The sequence below is a fragment of the Balaenoptera ricei genome, chromosome 2 (assembly GCF_028023285.1).
Source record: "Balaenoptera ricei isolate mBalRic1 chromosome 2, mBalRic1.hap2, whole genome shotgun sequence".
In the NCBI taxonomy this organism is placed as follows: domain Eukaryota; kingdom Metazoa; phylum Chordata; class Mammalia; order Artiodactyla; family Balaenopteridae; genus Balaenoptera; species Balaenoptera ricei.
The window spans coordinates 38,792,121-38,811,736 of record NC_082640.1 but is presented as its reverse complement, the minus strand read 5'-3'; the positions used below and the strand labels follow the sequence as shown (position 1 = coordinate 38,811,736).

Here is a 19,616-nt window from a genome sequence, read left to right as displayed (position 1 = left end):
TTTGGTTTTTTGCTATTATAAAAAGTGTTGGAATTAACATCCTTATATGTCTAGGTGACCTTTTATAAGCATGTACATGGGATATATTTCTAATAGTAAGTTGGGTGGGTCTTTGGTTATGTGCATTTTTAAAGTTGATAAGTAGTATTGCCAACTTGTCTTCCCAGAAGGATTATATCAGTGTACATCCCCTAAAACAGTATGTGAAGTACTTGTTTCGCAAAATCTCACCAGCACTGAATATCATCAGAGTTTGATTTTGCCAGTCTGATAGGTTAAAAGCTGTTATTTCATTGTTTGAAATGTCATTTCTTTGATCTTGTTTCCCAGTGGTACCAAATCAAACTTGAAATGGCCCTAATTTTTTCCTCCTTACTAATTTTACAAAGTAATATGTCAGTAAGTTTAAATGACATAAACTTTCTTTGTCAATTTCTTTAATCAGATGGGATCATCAGTATGTAATCCAACTCACCTCCATGTTCAAGTAAGCATCATCCTTCCCTTTTCTTTTTCTATCCTGCTATGAGAACTTACCTACTAGAAACTGAAATGTAGCAAGCTCAAATACCACTGTTCCCCAAATAAGAGTATCGGTACCTCTGTTTTCTGTTACAGAATTTCCCCCCACTCTTTTTTGCTTTGATTTCTTATTTAAAGTATAACTTTATGATTTTTTTTTCCAAGATAACTTTGGTTAGGTAAGGTTATTGGTCCCCTTTAAGGTTCTGCATTAGAGAAAAATCAAAAGAGGTAGTTATAGTGATCTAGTATCTCCCAAATTAGGCTCTGATCTTTAGAATCTTTGATCCACAGGGATGTCCCTCTGACTGCAGAAGAGATGGAAATTGTGGTGGAAAAAGTGTTGACGATGTTCTCCAAATTGAATCTTCAAGAAATACCACCCTTGGTCTATCAGCTTCTGGTTCTCTCCTCAAAGGTATAAATGAAAAATTTGCTCTTTTAACTCTGGTGAAATGACCAGTTAGTACCATTCAGCTTATTCATACTCTTGTTTTATGTACTAGGGCATAGATGCTTTTATTTCATGTATGATGATTTGATCTAGTAAAAAGGTCATGGTCCTCAGCCAATGTAAACATACATTATCTCTTGTAGTACCACATTTTGTGTGTGTGTGGTAGTAAAAGGGATAAAGATCTCAGAAAGGGTGGACTATAGGCCCCTTAAAATCTGATATTAAGATGTATTTCAAACTCAATTTCAACATGGAAGTGTTCTATAAATTCTTAGTGTGACTCTAGGTTATAATTTATCTATTTAAATTCATACTTGAAAATCCTTCAAGCTGAAAAGAACTTTAAATTCAACTTGCCCTTTATGGGGAGACCTTACTTATTTTGTATTTTTTTCAGGGAAGCCGGAAGAGGGTTTTGGAAGGAATCATAGCTTTCTTCAACAAGCTAGATAAGCAACACAGTGAGGAACAGAGTGGTGATGAGTGAGTAATACAGTATAGAAATAAAATCATTTTTCCAAATTCATCTTATTGTTATCTAACTGTTCAGTCCGTACCTTCACCTCAGCACAGAATTTCCCTAGTCCCCTTAGCTGCTCAGTAATAAAATTAAAAGAATGTAGTAGTTCAACTCTTTCATTTTAATCTTTCCAGGAAAACAGCAATAATTGTTCTGTAAGTTGCAAGCTTAAGAGCTATTTAAGTGTTTACTCTGTGCCAGAAACTATTTGGCCCTAGGACTACAGTGATGAACCAGTCAGACAAGGTTCCTGCTCTCATGGAGATATTTCAACGAGAGGAGAAAAGAAAATAAATAAATAACAAAAATATTAGAGTAAAAAGTGTTATGCATATATTTCAAATGGATGATGTGATAGTGACAGCATAGCTACTTTAGGTTGAGTGGTCAGGGAAAACTTCTCTGAGAAGGTGCTATTTTAACTGAAGCCTAAATGATAAGAGCCACAATATAGAGATCAGGAAAAAGCACATTCTCAGTTAGTGGAACAGTTAGTGCAAAGGCAGGACACAGCATGATGTGGCTGAAAAAGAGGATTTTTTTTTAAACAGATATTTACAGAGTGCTTGCTCTGTGCCAAGTGCTGTTCTAAGCACTTTAAACCTTAACGGCAGCTCTGTTTTGCCTCTGTTTTATGCGTGTAGAAACCAAGGCACAGAGAGATTAAGGAATTTCCAAGGGTTATGTAGCCATAAATTGGTGGACCTGGGATTTGAATTCAAGCAGTTTGGCTGCAGAATTCGTGCTTTTAATCCTGTTTCAGCCTACTGCTTCTAATCTGGAATAACTTTTAGTTATTTGGCTTGAGCCATTGATTAGAAGGTGGTCTTGTATACTGAGTTAGGAAAGACTGACAAAAAGCAGGTTTAGGGGGAAATAAGTTCAGTTTTGACCATGTAAGTTTGAGATGTATATTAGTATCCCATATGGAGGTGTTGAGCAGGCAGTCTGGGGTTTTAGGGCGAGGTCAGGACAGAAGATACAGATTGGAAAGGACTAAAGCCTTCGGACTGGATAGGGTCACCTAGGGAAATCGTGAAGAGAAGAGAAAGAAACCCAAGATTGAGCTCAGAGGCATTCACCATTTAAAGGGAGGATGAGCCAGCACAAATAATTAAGAGGCCAGTGACAATGCCCCAGAAGCTAAGAGAAGAAAATGTTTCAAGAAAGAAGGGATCAACTGTGTCAAATCTGCTGAGGCTTTAATTAAGATGAGACTTGGTTATTGGTTTTGACAGTGTAGAGGTCATTTGATTATTCTTGCAAGGGCTACAAATGGCATTGGAAGGGAGGTTAGGGAGGGGACAGAAGCCTAATTGAATTGAATTGAACTGGGAAGAGGTAAAGAAGTGGAAATAATGACTATAGACAGTTCTTTCAGAAAGTTTTGTAAAAAGGAGCAGAGAATGAGACAGTAGATTTTGTACTTTGTGCCTGCCTCCAGTGAACATATTAGTTCAGCTTGAGTTTTTCTGTTTGTTCATATGAGCATATGCACTGTTGTCTCTTTCCCAAACTATAGCTCATACCGTTCTGTTGAATCTTTTAGGCTGTTGGATTTTGTTACTGTACCATCAGGTGAACTTCGTCACGTGGAAGGCACCATTATTCTACACATTGTGTTTGCCATCAAGTTGGACTGTGAACTAGGCAGAGAACTACTGAAACTCTTAAAGGTAGCCCCACACTCTTAAGGAGATCCAGGATCTCTTTATGAAACAGGGATGTTTGAACTCAAGCCTCTTTTATGCCGGTTAATGACAGGAAACAAATACATAGAAATATTGTAGAATGACCCTGGGTCTAGAGGATCTCTTTTTTTTTACTTTGAAAGTGGAAGATATATGATATCACTACATTCTTAAGCAAGTTCCGTTTTAAAACCATGCCTTAAGTGTTTTAGTGTTTAAAAAGAAAAAAAAGGTGAAGACTGTTCAGCAGGAAACTCAAAATTTAACCTTAACTCCATTATTATATGAGCTTCAGTCTTGACGTCTGTTTCCATATTTGTGAATTGGGGAACTTGCCTATTTCTAGTACTATATTGTGGGGTTTTGTGAAGCTAAGTCATTCATCATTAAATATTTGTGAAGTAGTAAGATAAAAATTAGCAATGTTTTGAACTCTTTTTAAGTATTTTGCTACATTTACCTTATCTCACTTTCTCACAAGTATAGATTTTTTTCTGAACCATTTAGAAGAAGAAATCATGACACTTCAATGCCTGAATACTTCCACAGATGTCTCCTAAGAATAAGGATTAATACCTTTTCATTGAGTTTTTTGAAGCATCCAGCCCAGTTTTCTTGTGTCTCTCATTGTCAGATTTGTCTGTTTCCGCATGATTAGATTCAAGTTAAACATTTTTGTCAAGAATATGTCATAAGTGATGTTGTATACTTTCTCTTGTTGGGGTCAGCAAGCTTTCTCTAAAGGGACAGACACTAACTATTTTAGGCTTTGCAGGTGATACAGTCTCTGTCAGTGCTACTCAGCCCTACTGTTGTAGCAAGAAGGCAGCCAGAAACAACACATAAATGAATGACTGTGGCTGTGTGCCAGTGAAACTACATGGGCACTGCAATTTGAATTTTATTTAATTTTCGTGTGACACAGGATAGTATTCTTCCTTTGATGTTTTTTTCCCCTCAACAATTAAAAAAGTGAAAATCAGTCTTAGCTCATGGGCTGTACAAGAATAGGTGATGGGCTAGATTTGTCCCAGAGGCTGTAGTTTGCCAACCACTATTCTATTGCATTATGTCAAAAGGCTCATAGTATCAGGCAGTCTTAGCCAAATCATTTGATCAAGACAATGACCATCAGTTTTCTTCATTTGCAAAGATATATGTTTCCCTTTGTAATTAGAAAGTAATCCATGGGATCATAATTCGAGGCATGCGAAAATTCTTTTCCTCAGCAACCTTTCACACAGTAGATTTTGTTTTCCCGTCTACTGATGATTCGTGGCCTAAATCACTAATTATACTGGGAGTTGCAAAATGGTAGAATTAAGATTAGAAATTTTTAATTCTGTCATTCCTTCTACATTATTAGCTGGTTTTCTTCTGTGAAAAGAGCCACCCCCCCCATTTTTTTGGATATTGTTATGCAGCCATAAACCTTTTAAAATTCAATCTACTCGTATGCAGTACCCAAAGTGACCCATATTTGGCTAATTGGATCCTTGAGGTAGGCTTATGTGTCCTTCTGACATGGCCCCATTAGTCTTTGAGCACTTCTGTGGCATAAGATATCCAAGACACACTTGTACTTTCCTTACCCCATCCTGATTTCTCTAAGGAGCCCTGGGTCCCTTTTGTAGGAAAGGATATTTAAAGACCATGATGTGGGAACTAGCCTTTAAAGCTCCTTTGTCTTCTCTGTATCTGTTCACTTTTCTTTTTATTTAGGTTTACAGTAACTATATTATTGATCTTTTCAAAGAACCAGCTTTGTTTATCGACTGTTTTATATTTGTTTGTTGGTTTTCTGTTTTATTCATCTTTGATTTTATATTTATTCCTTTTTTTCTTTTTTTTTAATTAATTTATTTGTTTTCATTTTTGGCTGTGTTGGGTCTTCGTTGCTGTGCACAGGCTTTCTCTAGTCGGCGAGCCAGAGCAACTCTTCATAGCAGTGCATGGGCTTCCCATTGTCGTGGCTTCTCTTGCCGTGGAGCACAGGCTCTAGGCGCGTTGCGGAGCACAGGCTCTAGGCACGCGAGCTTCAGTATTTGTGGCACGCAGACTCAGTAGTTGTGGTGCACGGGCTTAGTTGCTCTGCAGCATGTGGGATCTTCCGGGTCAGGGATCGAACCCGTGTCCCCTGCATTGGCAGGAGGATTCTTAACCACTGCTCCACCAGGGAAGCTGTATTCCTTTTTTTCTTTTGTTTCTTGTCTATCATTTCTTTCAGGGCTCAAAGACCTATTTTTTAAGCTTTATTGAGGTACAATTTACATAACATAAAATACACCCATTTGGGGCTTCCCTGGTGGCACAGTGGTTAAGAATCTGCCTGCCAATGCAAGGGACATGGGTTCGAGCTCTGGCCCAGGAAGATCCCACATGCCATGGAGCAACTAAGCCCGTGCACCACAACTACTGAGCCCACGTGCCACAACTACTGAAGCCTGCGCGCTTAGAGCCCGTGCTCCACAACAAGAGAAGCCACGACAATGAGAAGCCCACGCACCACAACGAAGAGTAGCCCCTGCTCACTGCAACTAGAGAAAGGCCGCGCACAGCAACGAAGACCCAACACAGCCAAAAAAAAAAAGGAAAAACAAATACACCCATTTTAAGTGTGTAATTCATTGATTTTTCATAAGTTTACCCAGTTGTGCAACCATCATCATAATTCAGTTTTAGAACATTTTCATCACCTTGTAAGATCCTTCATGCCTGTTTCTATAGATTTACCTTTCCTGATTTCATATAAATAGAATCATACAATATGTAATCTTTTGTGTATGGCTTCTTTTATTTAGCATAATTTTCGAGGTTTATCCATGTTGTAGCACTTACAAGTACTTCATTCCTTTTTATTGTTGAATAGTTTTCCATTGTATAGACATATCCATTGTTTAGCTGTTCACCAGTTGATGGACATTAGAGTTTTTACTTTTTGGCTATTATGAATAATGCTGTTGTGAACATTCACATGCATGTCTTTGTGTGGACATATGTTTTCATTTCTCTTGGGTAGATACCTACAAGTGGAATTTCTGGGTTATGTAATACATTTATGTCTCTCTCTCTATATATATAATGTTTTTCTTTTTTTCTTGGCCATGCCGTGTGGCATGTGGGATCATAGTTCCCCGACCAGGGATTGAACCTGTGCCCCCTGCAGTGGAAGCATGGAGTCTTAATCACTGGACCACTGGGGAAGTCCCATATGTTTATAATTTAAAGAAACTACCAAATTGTTCTCCAAAGTGGCTACATCATTTTACATATCCGTCAGCACTGTATGAGGGCTCCTGTTTATCCACATCCTGGCCAACATTTGTTACTGTCTTTTTTTTTTTTTAATATACCTATTCTAATAGCTGTGAAACAGTATCTCATAGAGGTTTTACTTTGCAATTCCTTAGTGACTGATGATAACCGAACATCTTTTCATGTGCTTATTTAGCTCTTCTAATATCGTTGATGAAATGTCTATTCAGATCTTTTGCCCATTTTTTGATTGTGACTTAAAGAGTTTTAAGAATGCTTTGTATATCATGGGTACAAGTCCTTTATCATGTATGTAATTAGCAAATATTTTTTTCAATCTGTGGCTTGTTTCATTTTCTTAATGGTGTCTTTTGAAGCACAAAAGTTTTGATTTTTAATGAGATCCAATTTATCAATTTTTTTCTTATATAAATTATGTTTTTGTTATTGTATCTAAGAAATCTTTAATCCAAGGTCTTGAAGATTTCCTACTGTGTTTCCTTTGAAAAGTTTTATAGTTTTAGCTCTTATATTTAGGTTTCTGATCCATCTAAGGACTTGCTTTTAAGTAGAATATGTTATACTTTTAAGATGTAAGTTATGACTCCTTTTTGGTTTATCTGTTCTAGGCAGGACAGCAAGGAGATTTCAGTAGTAATATATGTCCTTTCAGCATTGCCCTCTTCCTCTCTGTAACAAGAATACAAAGATATGAGGAACAGGTATTTATGAATGACTTTTTGGTTCCTTTTGTAGTTGATAAAGTGTACAATAGCCTGGTTTTTTTATTATCTTTTCCTAAACAATTCCACTCCCACCCTGCCAGCAGCATATTCCCCTATAAGAATGTAAGCCCACACTGTGCGGGCTGCTTGAAGACTTCTTCAGATACTTGGTTTATACCTCCACTTCCTATTTTGTGGTAAGCCAGGTGGTGAGATGGGAATAAGAGTGGAAACATCACACAGTCCAAGTAGCAAGAATGGGAAGTTTAGCTGGATATTCACTGCTGTTGTATTATGTTGTAGCTTTCTAAGAAACTGTCTCTGATCAACTTGAAATTAATGAGAATATGTTATTTGAAAGAATGAAAATATAAAATCCTTTACCCTTTTTTCTCATATGTGTTTCTCTGGTTGTGGGTAATATTGATTTTTAGCCCTTTTTCTCTCAAGGAAGGCCTGTCTTCAGCTCTTTTAAGTTCCCACTGAAAGTCATAATTTTTGTATCATACTCATCAGTGAAACAGTTGTCATAGGGATATGAGTGTATGGCAGCAAGTAGGAACAGTTACAGGGTTAAGATTCTGTAGTATGGACTATCATTTTTTGCTTCATTTTCCTATTTCTTTCATTATATTAGGTATTTGACCTTTTAAAGTCTTTGGTTATAAAAAGCTTTAAGGATCTTCAGCTTCTCCAAGGCTCAAAATTTCTTCAGAATCTAGTTCCTCATAGATGTTGTGTTTCAACCATGATCTTGGAAGTGGTAAAGAATAGGTAAGTTCATGAACCTTAAGGTTCATAGGGTATTTAGTGTTAAGATCAGAAGATCCTTGAATCCCAAGACCTGAGTTCTTGGCCACCTTGATAGCAAGGATACAAAACTGAAGTAGGTACCTTTGCTCCTTTCATGCTATTACTACTCTATTGGCCTGAGTCTTCACTGGCTTTTTAGGTGAGTAGAAAACAAGAGTTTTATTTACTTTAAGTGTTGGAGTTTGGGACTGATGGATGGAATTGAATTAACAGTTTTAGACAATTAAATTAGCAGTTTTAGGCAAATCCATTTTAAATCAAATTGAAAAAACTGGTAACCATCCTGGTTGTTACTTTCATGTTTAATGTTGTATTTCAGAATATACGTTAGCTGTTATAACAGTCTTTACCGTGTCATGCTTTGTCTGTGGTTTGTCTCCATGGTTTGCTATATTTAGCTCTACTGACATACTTTGTGTTTACCTGCAGATACTTAGAGGTGCAGAACATTAATGTACTAGGAAAAAAAATCACCTATGAACCAATACAACTTCCAGGTTATACTTACTCCCCTATTTACCAATCATGTATGAGCTCTTTCATGTTACAGATAAACATTTTGTAGCAAACCGACTACAACTGTCTCCTCCCTCCAAGATGGGAACTTTAGCCCACAGCACACACTATTTCTCCATTTCATTCTTTTTTTTTTTTAATTTAATTAATTAATTTATTTATTTATTTATAGCTGTGTTGGGTCTTCGTTTCTGTGCGAGGGCTTTCTCCAGTTGCGGCAAGCGGGGGCCACTCTTCATCGCGGTGCGCGGGCCTCTCACTATCGCGGCCTCTCTTGTTGCGGAGCACAGGCTCCAGACGTGCAGGCTCAGTAATTGTGGCTCACGGGCCCAGTTGCTCCACGGCATGTGGGATCTTCCCAGACCAGGGCTTGAACCCGTGTCCCCTGCATTGGCAGGCAGATTCTCAACCACTGCGCCACCAGGAAAGCCCCTCCACTTCATTCTTGTTAAGATTATTAACAGACTAATTTAGACTTCATAATTTTACTGGTTTCTTTGTTTACATCTATCTTTTGAACCTCATACTTTTCACTTGGAAACATGCCATAAGTATATATTTTTTGCGGTAATCCTTTCTGATATGGTTTGTGGATAGTAAAATTTTCATATCTGAAAATGTCTTTGTTTTGCTCTTCCACTTGAACAATAATAGTTGGACCAGGTTTAAAACTCTGAGTTTATAATCAGTTTTACATTGTCTTTTTGCATCTAGCATTGCTGATGAAAAGTCTGATGGTTATCTGATTCTTGTATTATTTTAGATAATCTGTTATTTTTCTTCATGGGAACTTATAAGACTTTATTTTTATACTTGATCTTCTGAAATTTAACACAATTTGTGTTGATGTAAGTTCCTTTTTAATTCATTTCTGCTTGGTAATTGGTGTGCCCTCTCACTGTAAGGAGTCATGTCCTTCCTAAACTCTGTAATGATTTTCTTCTTTTATTTGAGTACTGTCTCCCCTTTTTCTCTCTGTTGTCTATTAACTGTTGGAATTTCTTGATCTGTGTGCTGTATCTCTTAATTTTTCTTTCACGCTTTTCATATTTTTGTCTTTTTGTGTCAAGTTCAACAAAAATTCCTTAGCTCACTCTTCTCAATAATTATTTCTTCAGCTCTGCCCATTTTATTCTTAGGTCCATTTATTGAGTTTTTCACTCTATCCATCATGTTTTTTATTTCCAAAATTTCCAATTGGTTCTTTTTTTATAACAGTTCATTTTTTGTTTCATGCTATAATATTCTTTCTTATTTCTCTGAGAATATTCATTAGACTTTTAAAATCTTCTGTTTGTTCCATTAACCTTTTCCCTTAGTGATTAGTTCTCTTCGTTGAGTTTGGTGCTTCTCTTTCATGGTGGTATTGTTTTCTTGTGTTTGGTGGTTATTGCTTATCTCCTTATTATTGTTTTTGATATTCCCCATTAGTTTGTCTGAGAGTGCTGTATGTTTTAACACATTCTACCTCTGTGACTTGAGGATAGTGGTAGGATGTACCAAGGGCTAATCTTCTAGGTGTGGCATCGCCCTAATCCTCCAGCATGTTGTCATCCTCTCAGAGTGCTGCTCTGCCTCTCAGGCCCAAGCTCCTCTATGCACAGATCCCATCTAAGGACAAGCCTCATGGTTGCTTATTTCTTGGCATAAACTGCAGATGCAGTGAGGTCTTGGAGAAAAAGGTAGAGAAGGCTGCTGTGTACCAAACTGTTCATGCACAGAAGTTGCCCCAAGGTTCCTTCCAGTTCCCAGTATATCTGCCTTTGGAGGCACCCCTTCATTTTACACTATGTGTTCTGTGGCTTCCTTCTTATATTATGTTCACTTTTTAAGGATTCTTCATAATTTCTAGAGAGTCAAAAACACCTCTTATTTCTCCACATTATCATGGATTGTATGTATACACCACATACAGACATTCGCACACAGGTATATGTATCTTTTCTGTCATTTGTAGGTATTTGGGGTGGGAAGAATGGAGCATGTTCTCAGTCTGTTATCTTGATCCCAGATCTCCAGAGTGTGACTACTATTAAAATCTGTCAAAGTGTTATGAGAATCTGTTCACAACTATCTCCTTTATTCTTTAATGCAGCATTATAATTTGTTGCTGTTTAGCAGGTAGATATAATGATATAAAGGTTATTATAAACATATCATTTCCACTATAGTGGGTAACATTAAGTGGTATAAAATCACCAAGGATTCTACTGCTTTACGAAGGCTATTTGTAGTTTCAGCTCATGCTTTTGAAACCCAGTCATTCATCAATTCATACTATAGATATGAATATGATATAAATATGAATATAAGTATTCCTACTGTAATTATTTACTTAGTGCCTTCTATATGCCAGCCATTGTGCTAGGCTATATGGGTAAAAATATGACTACAGTGTACTCTCCATCGTAGAGAGTCTCAGTTTAGAGAGGGAGGAAAACTTGTAAGCATATGTATAGTGTAAGTGTTGTTATTGGCATGAGGGGAATAGAAGCAGCAGCAGTTAACTTCTAGTCATGAAATCTTGAATAGAAATCTCTAATGGTCAGTACATTGAGATATTCCAGTTTCTTCCATATGTTTTTTAATGTTCTGTAGTTTTTGGATTTTCTCGGTGTTCTGTCGGTAGAGATTGCTTGCCTGCCATTTGCATTACTGTTCATTAAGAAATTCAGAATTCATGTGGAGTGTTGGTTATCCAGGTCAAGTTTGGGAAATATGTAACATGGCAAAGAATATAGAGGTAAGGTATTTTACTAAGTTTTTCTTCTTAACTAAACTTTGTTTTCTTGCAGTGTTCATAGTTGGGATCATATTACTCAGGGCCTGGTAGAACTTGGCTTCATTTTAATGGATTCCTATGGGCCAAAGAAGATTCTTGATGGAAAGACTATTGAAGCCAGCTCAGGTCTTTCTAGAATGCCAAACCAGCATGCATGTAAGCTGGGAGCTAATATCCTGTTGGAAACTTTCAAGGTGAGACTCTAGCAACCATTCCCTAATTTTGTTAAATTATATTATAAATAGGGCATTAACTTGGGAGTTTGGGGGACAGGGCAATTTGAGTATGTAGCAGTTTCCCAGAACAGAGATTGGGATAGTAATTGAAACATTATAGACCCAGTTTGATGGAATACTTACTTTCTCACTCTTTATTTATATGAGATTTTCATTTATTCTAATTTCTGTTCTTCCTGACCATTTCTTAGAAGTTTGAATATAAGTTAACTTCCTCATGATTTCCTCTTCTTCCTCTAGCAGTAAATCATTTCTGGGGTTTTTTAATTCCCTTATACAAAAAATAATCTTTTAGGTTGCTGTAGAGCATCAAGCTTGAAGAATCATGCTTACTGGTTCATTGTTTTTGAAGAACCAAAAATGGGGAATTTACACTCTTTTAATTCATTACCATATTATGACTATCATCTCAATCTTAATTTCTGAAATAGCTTTCAAAAATTCATTTCAAGTTAAAAAAATCATATCTGAGACTAAACAAATTTGCTTTGCTAGTGATTTCTCTAAGACATCTTCTTTACATTCAATTGTTCACTGTATCTACACACCAAAAGTATCTGCTGAAAATGTTATTTGGAGGCCAATTTAAATGTAAATCTGATGTTCTGATCCAGAACTATGAAGTGAATGCCATATAATAGTCCTTGAGAGTTGTGTATTAGATACATATGACTCTTCTTAACCATAATCTGATTAAAAACATTCTTAGAATAAGAAAATGGTTTTTGTTTTTAAATTAATCTTTTTTAAAACTAAGAAGGTTCCACTTGATTTCACACAGATGTTGGCTTTGTCAAGGTATCTATAGAACATAGAATTTACTAATAATCAAATTATTAGTCCAAGGTCTGAAAGAAATTAGTCTGTACCCCAAAGTTATCAAGTTCAGGTATGAAATTTAACTAAAATTCAAGTAAAAATTCAGAACAGGTCATTTTTTAGGCAATTGCTCTACTTGTAGAAAGTGAGGAAGGGCTTGGTGAAGATTTTCTAGGTTTTCAGAAATTTTCATGGGCTTTTAAATTTTAAAATAAAAGTTGTGCATACTGTCAGGAATATGGACGTTGGCATGTTATAGATACCTAGGTAGAATTATTCCTGTTTGATGCTGGACCTTATATGTAGCAGTACTTTCATATGATCTCTCTTTTAGGCTAATAAAAGTTTGCCCTGCTAATGAATTGTCTGAGCACAGAATGAGGGTAGAATTGAGTGATTCTTTCCAGATGATTCACATTATATTTGTCTTTGAAATAAACAGTCCAGTTTTACCCATATTCAAACTGTTCTTTAATCTGCCTAACATGCATTGATACAATTGTAAGCTGAAGGTCACCAAGGAATATTTTATTGGTTCTTCTGTTCTTTTTAGATCCATGAGATGATCAGACAAGAAATTCTGGAGCAAGTCCTCAACAGGGTTGTTACCAGAGGATCCTCCCCCATCACTCATTTCATAGGTATTGAACTTTGGAAGGGTGGATAAAGTTGTCAGGAACATTTTTATTTAAATGTCATAATGCTTTTGGTCCTGGAAAAAAATTTAATGATACAGTAGATTGACATCTTTAATGACATCTTTGATTATGATGCCAGTAAAACATAAATGCATTTATATTGTCTATGGTTGTCAAGAAGGAAAGGGGCATATAACTAATGAGTGAAACTTCTGTCTTGCATCAACTTTCTCTCTTTTTTGTTTGAATACTTCTCAGGTGAGTGCTGTCCTTCTGCTATCACTCATTGACCTCCCGTTCTCTTAACCCTTGACATTCTGACTTCAGTACTGGTCTCTTTGGTGACCTCTGAATGTTTGGTTCTTTTAATACATATATCCTAATGCCTAAATCCACTGGTCTTATCTTAATCACCAACTTTCTTAATTTCTCTATCATTCTGTACTGTTTACAACTCCCCTGAAGTTGATAACTGTAATAATTTGCATCTTATCCTGCCTATGATCAGTTTTTCTTTCTTCTTTAGTGATTCCTTTTCTTTCTTCTGTCCTTAAATGTCAGGGTTCTCCAAAGCTCTGTACTTGACACTTCATTCTACTTTTTTTCTTTCTTTACAGCTTTACTGAAGTATAATTGAGGTATAACAATGTCCACATATTTACAGTATAACAGTTTGATAACTTTTGACATATGTATACACCTGCAAAACAGAAAGTATCACCACAGTCAAGATGAACATATCTATCACCCACAGATGTTTCCTGGTGCCTCTTTGTAATTTGTTCCTGCATCCCTCTCTTCCTTCCCACCTCTCATCTCTAGTCTGGTCTGCTTTCTGTCACTATAAATTTAAAAAATTTTATGTAAATGGAATCCTACAGTGTGTACTCCTTTTTTTTTCCTTTCTTTTTGGTCTGGCTTCTTTCACTCAGCATAATTCTTTTGAGATTTTTCTGTAGTTGTCACATGTATCAGTAATTGATTCCTTTTTATTGTTAGTAGTATTCCCTGATATGGGTATAACCACAGTTTATTTATCCATTCACCTGTGTGCAGGTTTTAGGTTGTTTCTAGTTTTGGGCTATCATGAATAAAGCTGCTATAAACATTAATGTATAAGTCTTTCTGAGGATGTATGCTCTCATTTCTGTGTGGAAACATGTTATAGTGGAATGGGTACACCGTATGGTAGGTGTAGGCTTTATAGTTTAAGAAGCTGCCAGACTATTTTCCACAGTCATTGTACCATTTTACATTCCTATAAGCAGTGTTTCTAGTTGCTCCACATTGTGACCAACTCTTGGTATGATCAGTCTTTTTAATTTTACTCATTCTAATAGCTATTTAATAGCATCTGATGGTGTTTTTGTTTGCATTTCCTCAACGCCTAATGATATATTGAACATTTGCCATGCTTATTTGTCATTTCTGTATTATCTTTGGTTAAATGTCTGTTCAAGTCTTCTGTCCATTGTTAAAAAATTGAGTTGTTTCCCTTTTTATTACTGAGTTGTAAGAGTTATTTATATATTCTAAATACAAGTCCTTTGTCAGATATATGTTTTGCAGATATTTTCTCCTGGTCTGTGGTTTGACTTTTAATTTTTGTAACAGTGTCATTTGAAGAACCAACATTTATAATTTATCAGTTACCAGTTCATCAGTTTCTTTGTATAGTTCCTGCTTTTTATGTCATGTATTAAAAAAAATCTTTGCCAAACCCAAGGTCACTAAGATTTTCTCCTATATCTTCTACTAGAAGCTCTATAGTTTCAGCTCTTATACTTAGATCTATGATCCATTTTTGTTAAATTTTGTATAGGGTGTGACATAACAGGGTTCATCTTTTTGCTTAAGGCTATCCAGTTGTTCCAACACAATTTTTTGAAAAGATTATCTTTTCTTCATTGAGGTACCATGACATCTTTATTGAAATCAACTAACCATACATGTGTGGGTCTATTTTAGGAATCTGTTCTATTCCAGTGAGCTATGTGTGTGTTACGTCTTTGATTGCTATAGCATCATAATGTGTCTTAAAAGCAATAGTGTAAGTCTTTTAACTTTGTTCTTTTTCCAAATAATTTTGTCCATTCTAGGTCCTTTGCATTTCCAAATAAATATTCTAATCAGTTTGTCAGTTTTTATAAAAGGTCTGCTCAAGTTTTGACGGAGAATGCCTCAAATGTATGGATTAATTAGGGAGAGAATTGGCATCTTAACAATATTGAGTCTTCTAACCCACGAACACAATGTATCTCTCCATTTATTTAGGTCTTCAATTTCTTTCAGCAATGTTTTGTAGTTTTCAGTACGTGGATCTTGCATATCTTTTGTCAGTTGATCCCTATTTCATTTTTTTGACACTGTTGTAAATAGTATTTTTAAAATTTTCAATCTCTGATTGTTGATTGCTATTGTGTAGAAATAGTTGCTTTTTTAATATTGACCTTATATCCTGCAACCATGCTAAACCCACTTATTAGTTCTAGTCGCTTTTTTGGCAATTCCTTAGGATTTTCTACATAGAAATCATGTCATCTCCAAATCTAGACATTCTTGATATCAGTGATATGTCTTTTTTCTTTTTTTCTTTATCAATCTGGCTTAGAACCTTGCCAGTTTTACTAATCTTTGAAAGAATGAGATTTTAGTTTGAATTTTCTCTGTTTTTTTTTTTGTTTTCAATTTCACCAAATTCTGCTTTTTATTATTTCCTTCCTTTTGCTTGCTTTGGGTTCATTTTGCTCTTTTAAGTGATTGAAAAACATCAAAAGAAGAATATATCATGATACATGAAAATTTTAGACTTCAGAGTTCATAAAATATAGTATTATTGGAATACAGCCATGCTCAATCATTTATGTGTTGTCTATCTTGCTTTTATACTTTACCAGCTGAGTTGAGTTGGGATATATATATATATATATATATATATATATATATATATCAACTCATGATATATATATGTATATATATCTCACATGACCCATTAAGCCTAAAATAGTTATTGTCTGGCCCTTTACAGAAAAAGTGTGCCAACTTCTGGTCTGTTATATTTACCTAGATATTGATATTGCTTTTTTTTCCTTCCTGATGATTGAAGTTTCCTTTTGTTTGTGTGAAGGGTTTTAACTACAAAATCCATTCTTTTAATAGAAGTAGGGCTAGTCAGGTTATCTAAATCTTCTGGGTGAACTTTGGTAGTTTGTGTCTTTCAAGGAATTTGACCATTTCATCTTAAGTTATCAAATTTATTGTCATGAAGTTGTTCAGAATATTCCATTTAATGTCTCTAGGATCTATATTGATTTGCCCTTTCTTACTCCTGAAAGCCGTAATTTGCATCTTTTCTCTTTTTCCTGATTAGTCTAGCAATAGGTTTATCAATTTTATTGATTTTTCTCCATGAACCAGCTTTTGGTTTCATTGAGTTTCTCTGTTGTTTTTCTGTTTTCAGTTTTATTGATATGTGCTCTTTTTTGTTTTGTTTCTACTGCTACTTTGGGTTAGTCTGTGCTTCTTTTGATTAAAAGCTTATGTCATTAATTTGAGACCTTTCTCTTTTTTTTCAATACAAGCATTAAACTATAAATTTCCTTCTAAACATTGCTTTAGCGGCATCCCATAAATTTTGTTTTTTATTTTCATTCCGTTCCAAATACTTTTAATTTCTTTTGTGATTTGTTCTTTAACCCGTGGGTTATTCAGAAGTGTTGTTTAGTTTTCAAGTATTTGTAGATTTTCCAGGTTTTCTGTTATTGATTTCTAATTTGTGGTTATAAAACATACTTTGTATGATGTGAATTTTTAAAAATTTATTGAGACTTGTTTTATTCTCAGAATATGGTCCATTTTGATAAATGTTCTGCATGCTATTGAAAATAATATGTATTCTATTATTAGGTAGTTTTCTATAAATCACTGAGGTCAGATTATTCAAGTCTCCTGTGTCCTTACTGATTTTCTATCTACTTATTCTGTTAACTATTAAGAGAGGGGTGCTGAAATCTCTGACTTTGTATTTATAGAAATGACTGTCTGTGCCTTTCAGTTCTATCAGTTTTTGCTTCAGGAATTTTAAAACTCTGTTATAGGGCATAAACATTGAGGATTGTTATGTCCTCTTGGTTAATGGATCCATTAATTGTTATGAAATGACCTTTTTGTTCCTGGCAATATTATTTACTCTGAAGTCTACTTTGATATTAATATAACCTCTGCAGCTTCCTGTTTATCAGTGTTAACATGATATATTTTTTCCATCTTTTTAGATTTAACTTATTTATGTCTTTATAGTTAACTTGGGTTTTATTATAGACAACATACAATTGTGTTTTACTTTTTCTTTCCAGTTTGACAATCTCTGACTTTTAATCAGGGCAGGCCATCTACATTTAATGTGATTATCATCCGGCTATTTGTTTTCTACTTTGTCTGTCTGTTTTTAGTTCCTTTTTTTTTCTTCTCCCTTCTCTTGAATTGAGTTTTTTTGGTTTTTAATGATTCTGTTTTATCTTGCTAATTTGATAGTTATATCTCTTGTTTTATTTTCTTTTGGGTTGCTTTAGGGTTTATGATATACATCTTTAACTTATCATAGTCTACCTTCAAGTAGTAGCATACCTCTTTACATATAGTATAAGAGCATTACAACAGTATACTTCCATTTTTTACCCCTACTCCAGTAGCTTTTGTGCATTCTCATGCATTTTACTTCTCTGTCAGTATATTGAATTATATCTACATTGTTGTTAATTTAGCTTGTTTTTATTTTTATTTTTTTTTAATCTTTGGCTGCATTGAGTCTTTGTTGCTGTGCACAGGCTTTCTCTAGTTGCGGCGAGTGGGGGCTACTCTTTGTTGTGGTGCTCGGGCTTCTCATTGCGGTGGCTTCTCTTGTTGCAGAGCACGAGCTCTAGGGCATGCGGGCTTCAGTTGTTGTGGCACACGGGCTCAGTAGTTATGGCTCACAGGCTCTAGAGCACAGGCTCTGTAGTTGTGGTACATGGGCTTAGTTGCTCCGCGGCATGAGGGATCTTCCCGGACCAGGGCTCGAACCCATGTACCCTGCATTGGCAGGCGGATTCTTAACCACTGCGCCACCAGGGAAGCCCTAATTTAGCTTTAAACATTTATCTTTTTAAGAATTTTTAAAAATAATAAGTCTTTTTATTTTTACCCATGTGTTTCCCATTTCTGGTGCTTTTTCCTTTGTGTAAATCCAGATTTCTATCTAGTATCACTTTCTTTCTGTCTGAAGGACTGCCTTTAATTTTCTTATACTGCTCATCTGCTGACGATGAATTCTTCTGTGTATCAGAAAAAAGTCTTCATTTCATGTTACTTCTTAAAAGACATTTTCATTGGGTATAGAATTCTAGATTGACTTTTTTTCTTTTTTTTTTCTTTTTTTAGTTTTTTAATTAATTAATTTATTTATTTATTTTTGGCTGTGTTGGGTCTTCGTTTCTGTGCGAGGGCTTTCTACAGTTGCAGCAAGCGGGGGCCACTCTTCATCGCAGTGCGCCGGCCTCTCACTGTTGCGGCCTCTCCCGTGGCAGAGCACAAGCTCCAGACGCACAGGCTCAGTAGTTGTGGCTCATGGGCTTAGTTGCTCCGCGGTATGTGGGATCTTCCCAGACCAGGGCTCGAACCCGTGTCCCCTGCATTGGCAGGCAGATTCTTAACCACTGCGCCACTAGGGAAGCCTGACTTTTTTTCTTTTAGTGCTTTAAAGATATTGCTGTACTGCATTTTGGCTTTCATCATTTCCAATGAAAAGTCTGCTTTCATTCTTCTCTTTTTCTTCTCTTTATAATGTCTTTTTTCTTTTTAGATTTCTTCTTTATCAGTGGTTTTAAGCAATTTAATTATGATGTGCTTTAGTGTTGTTTCCTTCATGTTTCTTGTGGTTGAGGTTTGTTAAGCTGCTTGGATCTGTAAGATTATGGTTTTCATCAAGTTTGAAAATTCTTCAGGCATTATCTCTTCAAAAAATTTTTTCTGTCATCTTCTTCCTCACTGGTGCACGCGCACGCACACACAGACACACACACACACAGTCTTCTGCAACTCCAGTTACACATATGTTAAGTGGCTGTAAGTTGTTACACAGCTCATGGATATCCTTTCTTTAGTCTTTTTTACTTTGTGTTTCATTTTAGATAGTTTTTATTGCTGTAAATTCAAATTCCAAAATCTTCTGCAGTGATCTTATCCATTAAAATTTTCATTTTTAGATGTTTGATTTATGTCTTCCATATCTTCCCTGTCTCTTTTTTTTAAACATGCTTCCCTTACCTATTTTTTTTTTTTTTGCTGTGCCACATCTTCTTGCAGGATCTTAGTTCCCCAACCAGGGATCGAAGCTGGACCCCTGGCAGTGAGAGCACCAAGTCCTAACCACTGGACCACCAGGGAATTTCCTTCCCTTACCTTCTTGAACATATATTTATTTTAGTTCTTTTAATGTCCTTGTCTACTAACTCTATCATTGTGTAATTTCTGATCTGTTTTTATTGATTTATTTCCTCTTCGTCATGAGTTGTGTTTTCCTGCTTCTTTGCATGATTAATAATTTTGATTGGATGGCAGACACTGTGAATTTCACATTGTTAATTTGCTGGATTTTTTTTTCCT

At 35.6% G+C, this 19,616-nt stretch overlaps 1 protein-coding gene across 5 annotated transcripts in view; it reads left to right on the top strand.

Moving 5' to 3' along the window:
- Nucleotides 1–19,616, top strand: part of FANCI (FA complementation group I) — an 85,364-nt gene that overhangs the window by 22,323 nt on the left and 43,425 nt on the right. For all 5 annotated transcript variants that reach the window (XM_059912497.1, XM_059912495.1, XM_059912496.1 and 2 more), the window contains 8 exons: nt 446–487; nt 817–940; nt 1,377–1,462; nt 3,049–3,175; nt 7,075–7,167; nt 7,808–7,944; nt 11,295–11,475; nt 12,890–12,977. In XM_059912497.1, coding sequence (XP_059768480.1) covers nt 446–487; nt 817–940; nt 1,377–1,462; nt 3,049–3,175; nt 7,075–7,167; nt 7,808–7,944; nt 11,295–11,475; nt 12,890–12,977 — 878 coding nt within the window. The remainder of the gene's footprint in view (nt 1–445; nt 488–816; nt 941–1,376; nt 1,463–3,048; nt 3,176–7,074; nt 7,168–7,807; nt 7,945–11,294; nt 11,476–12,889; nt 12,978–19,616) is intronic.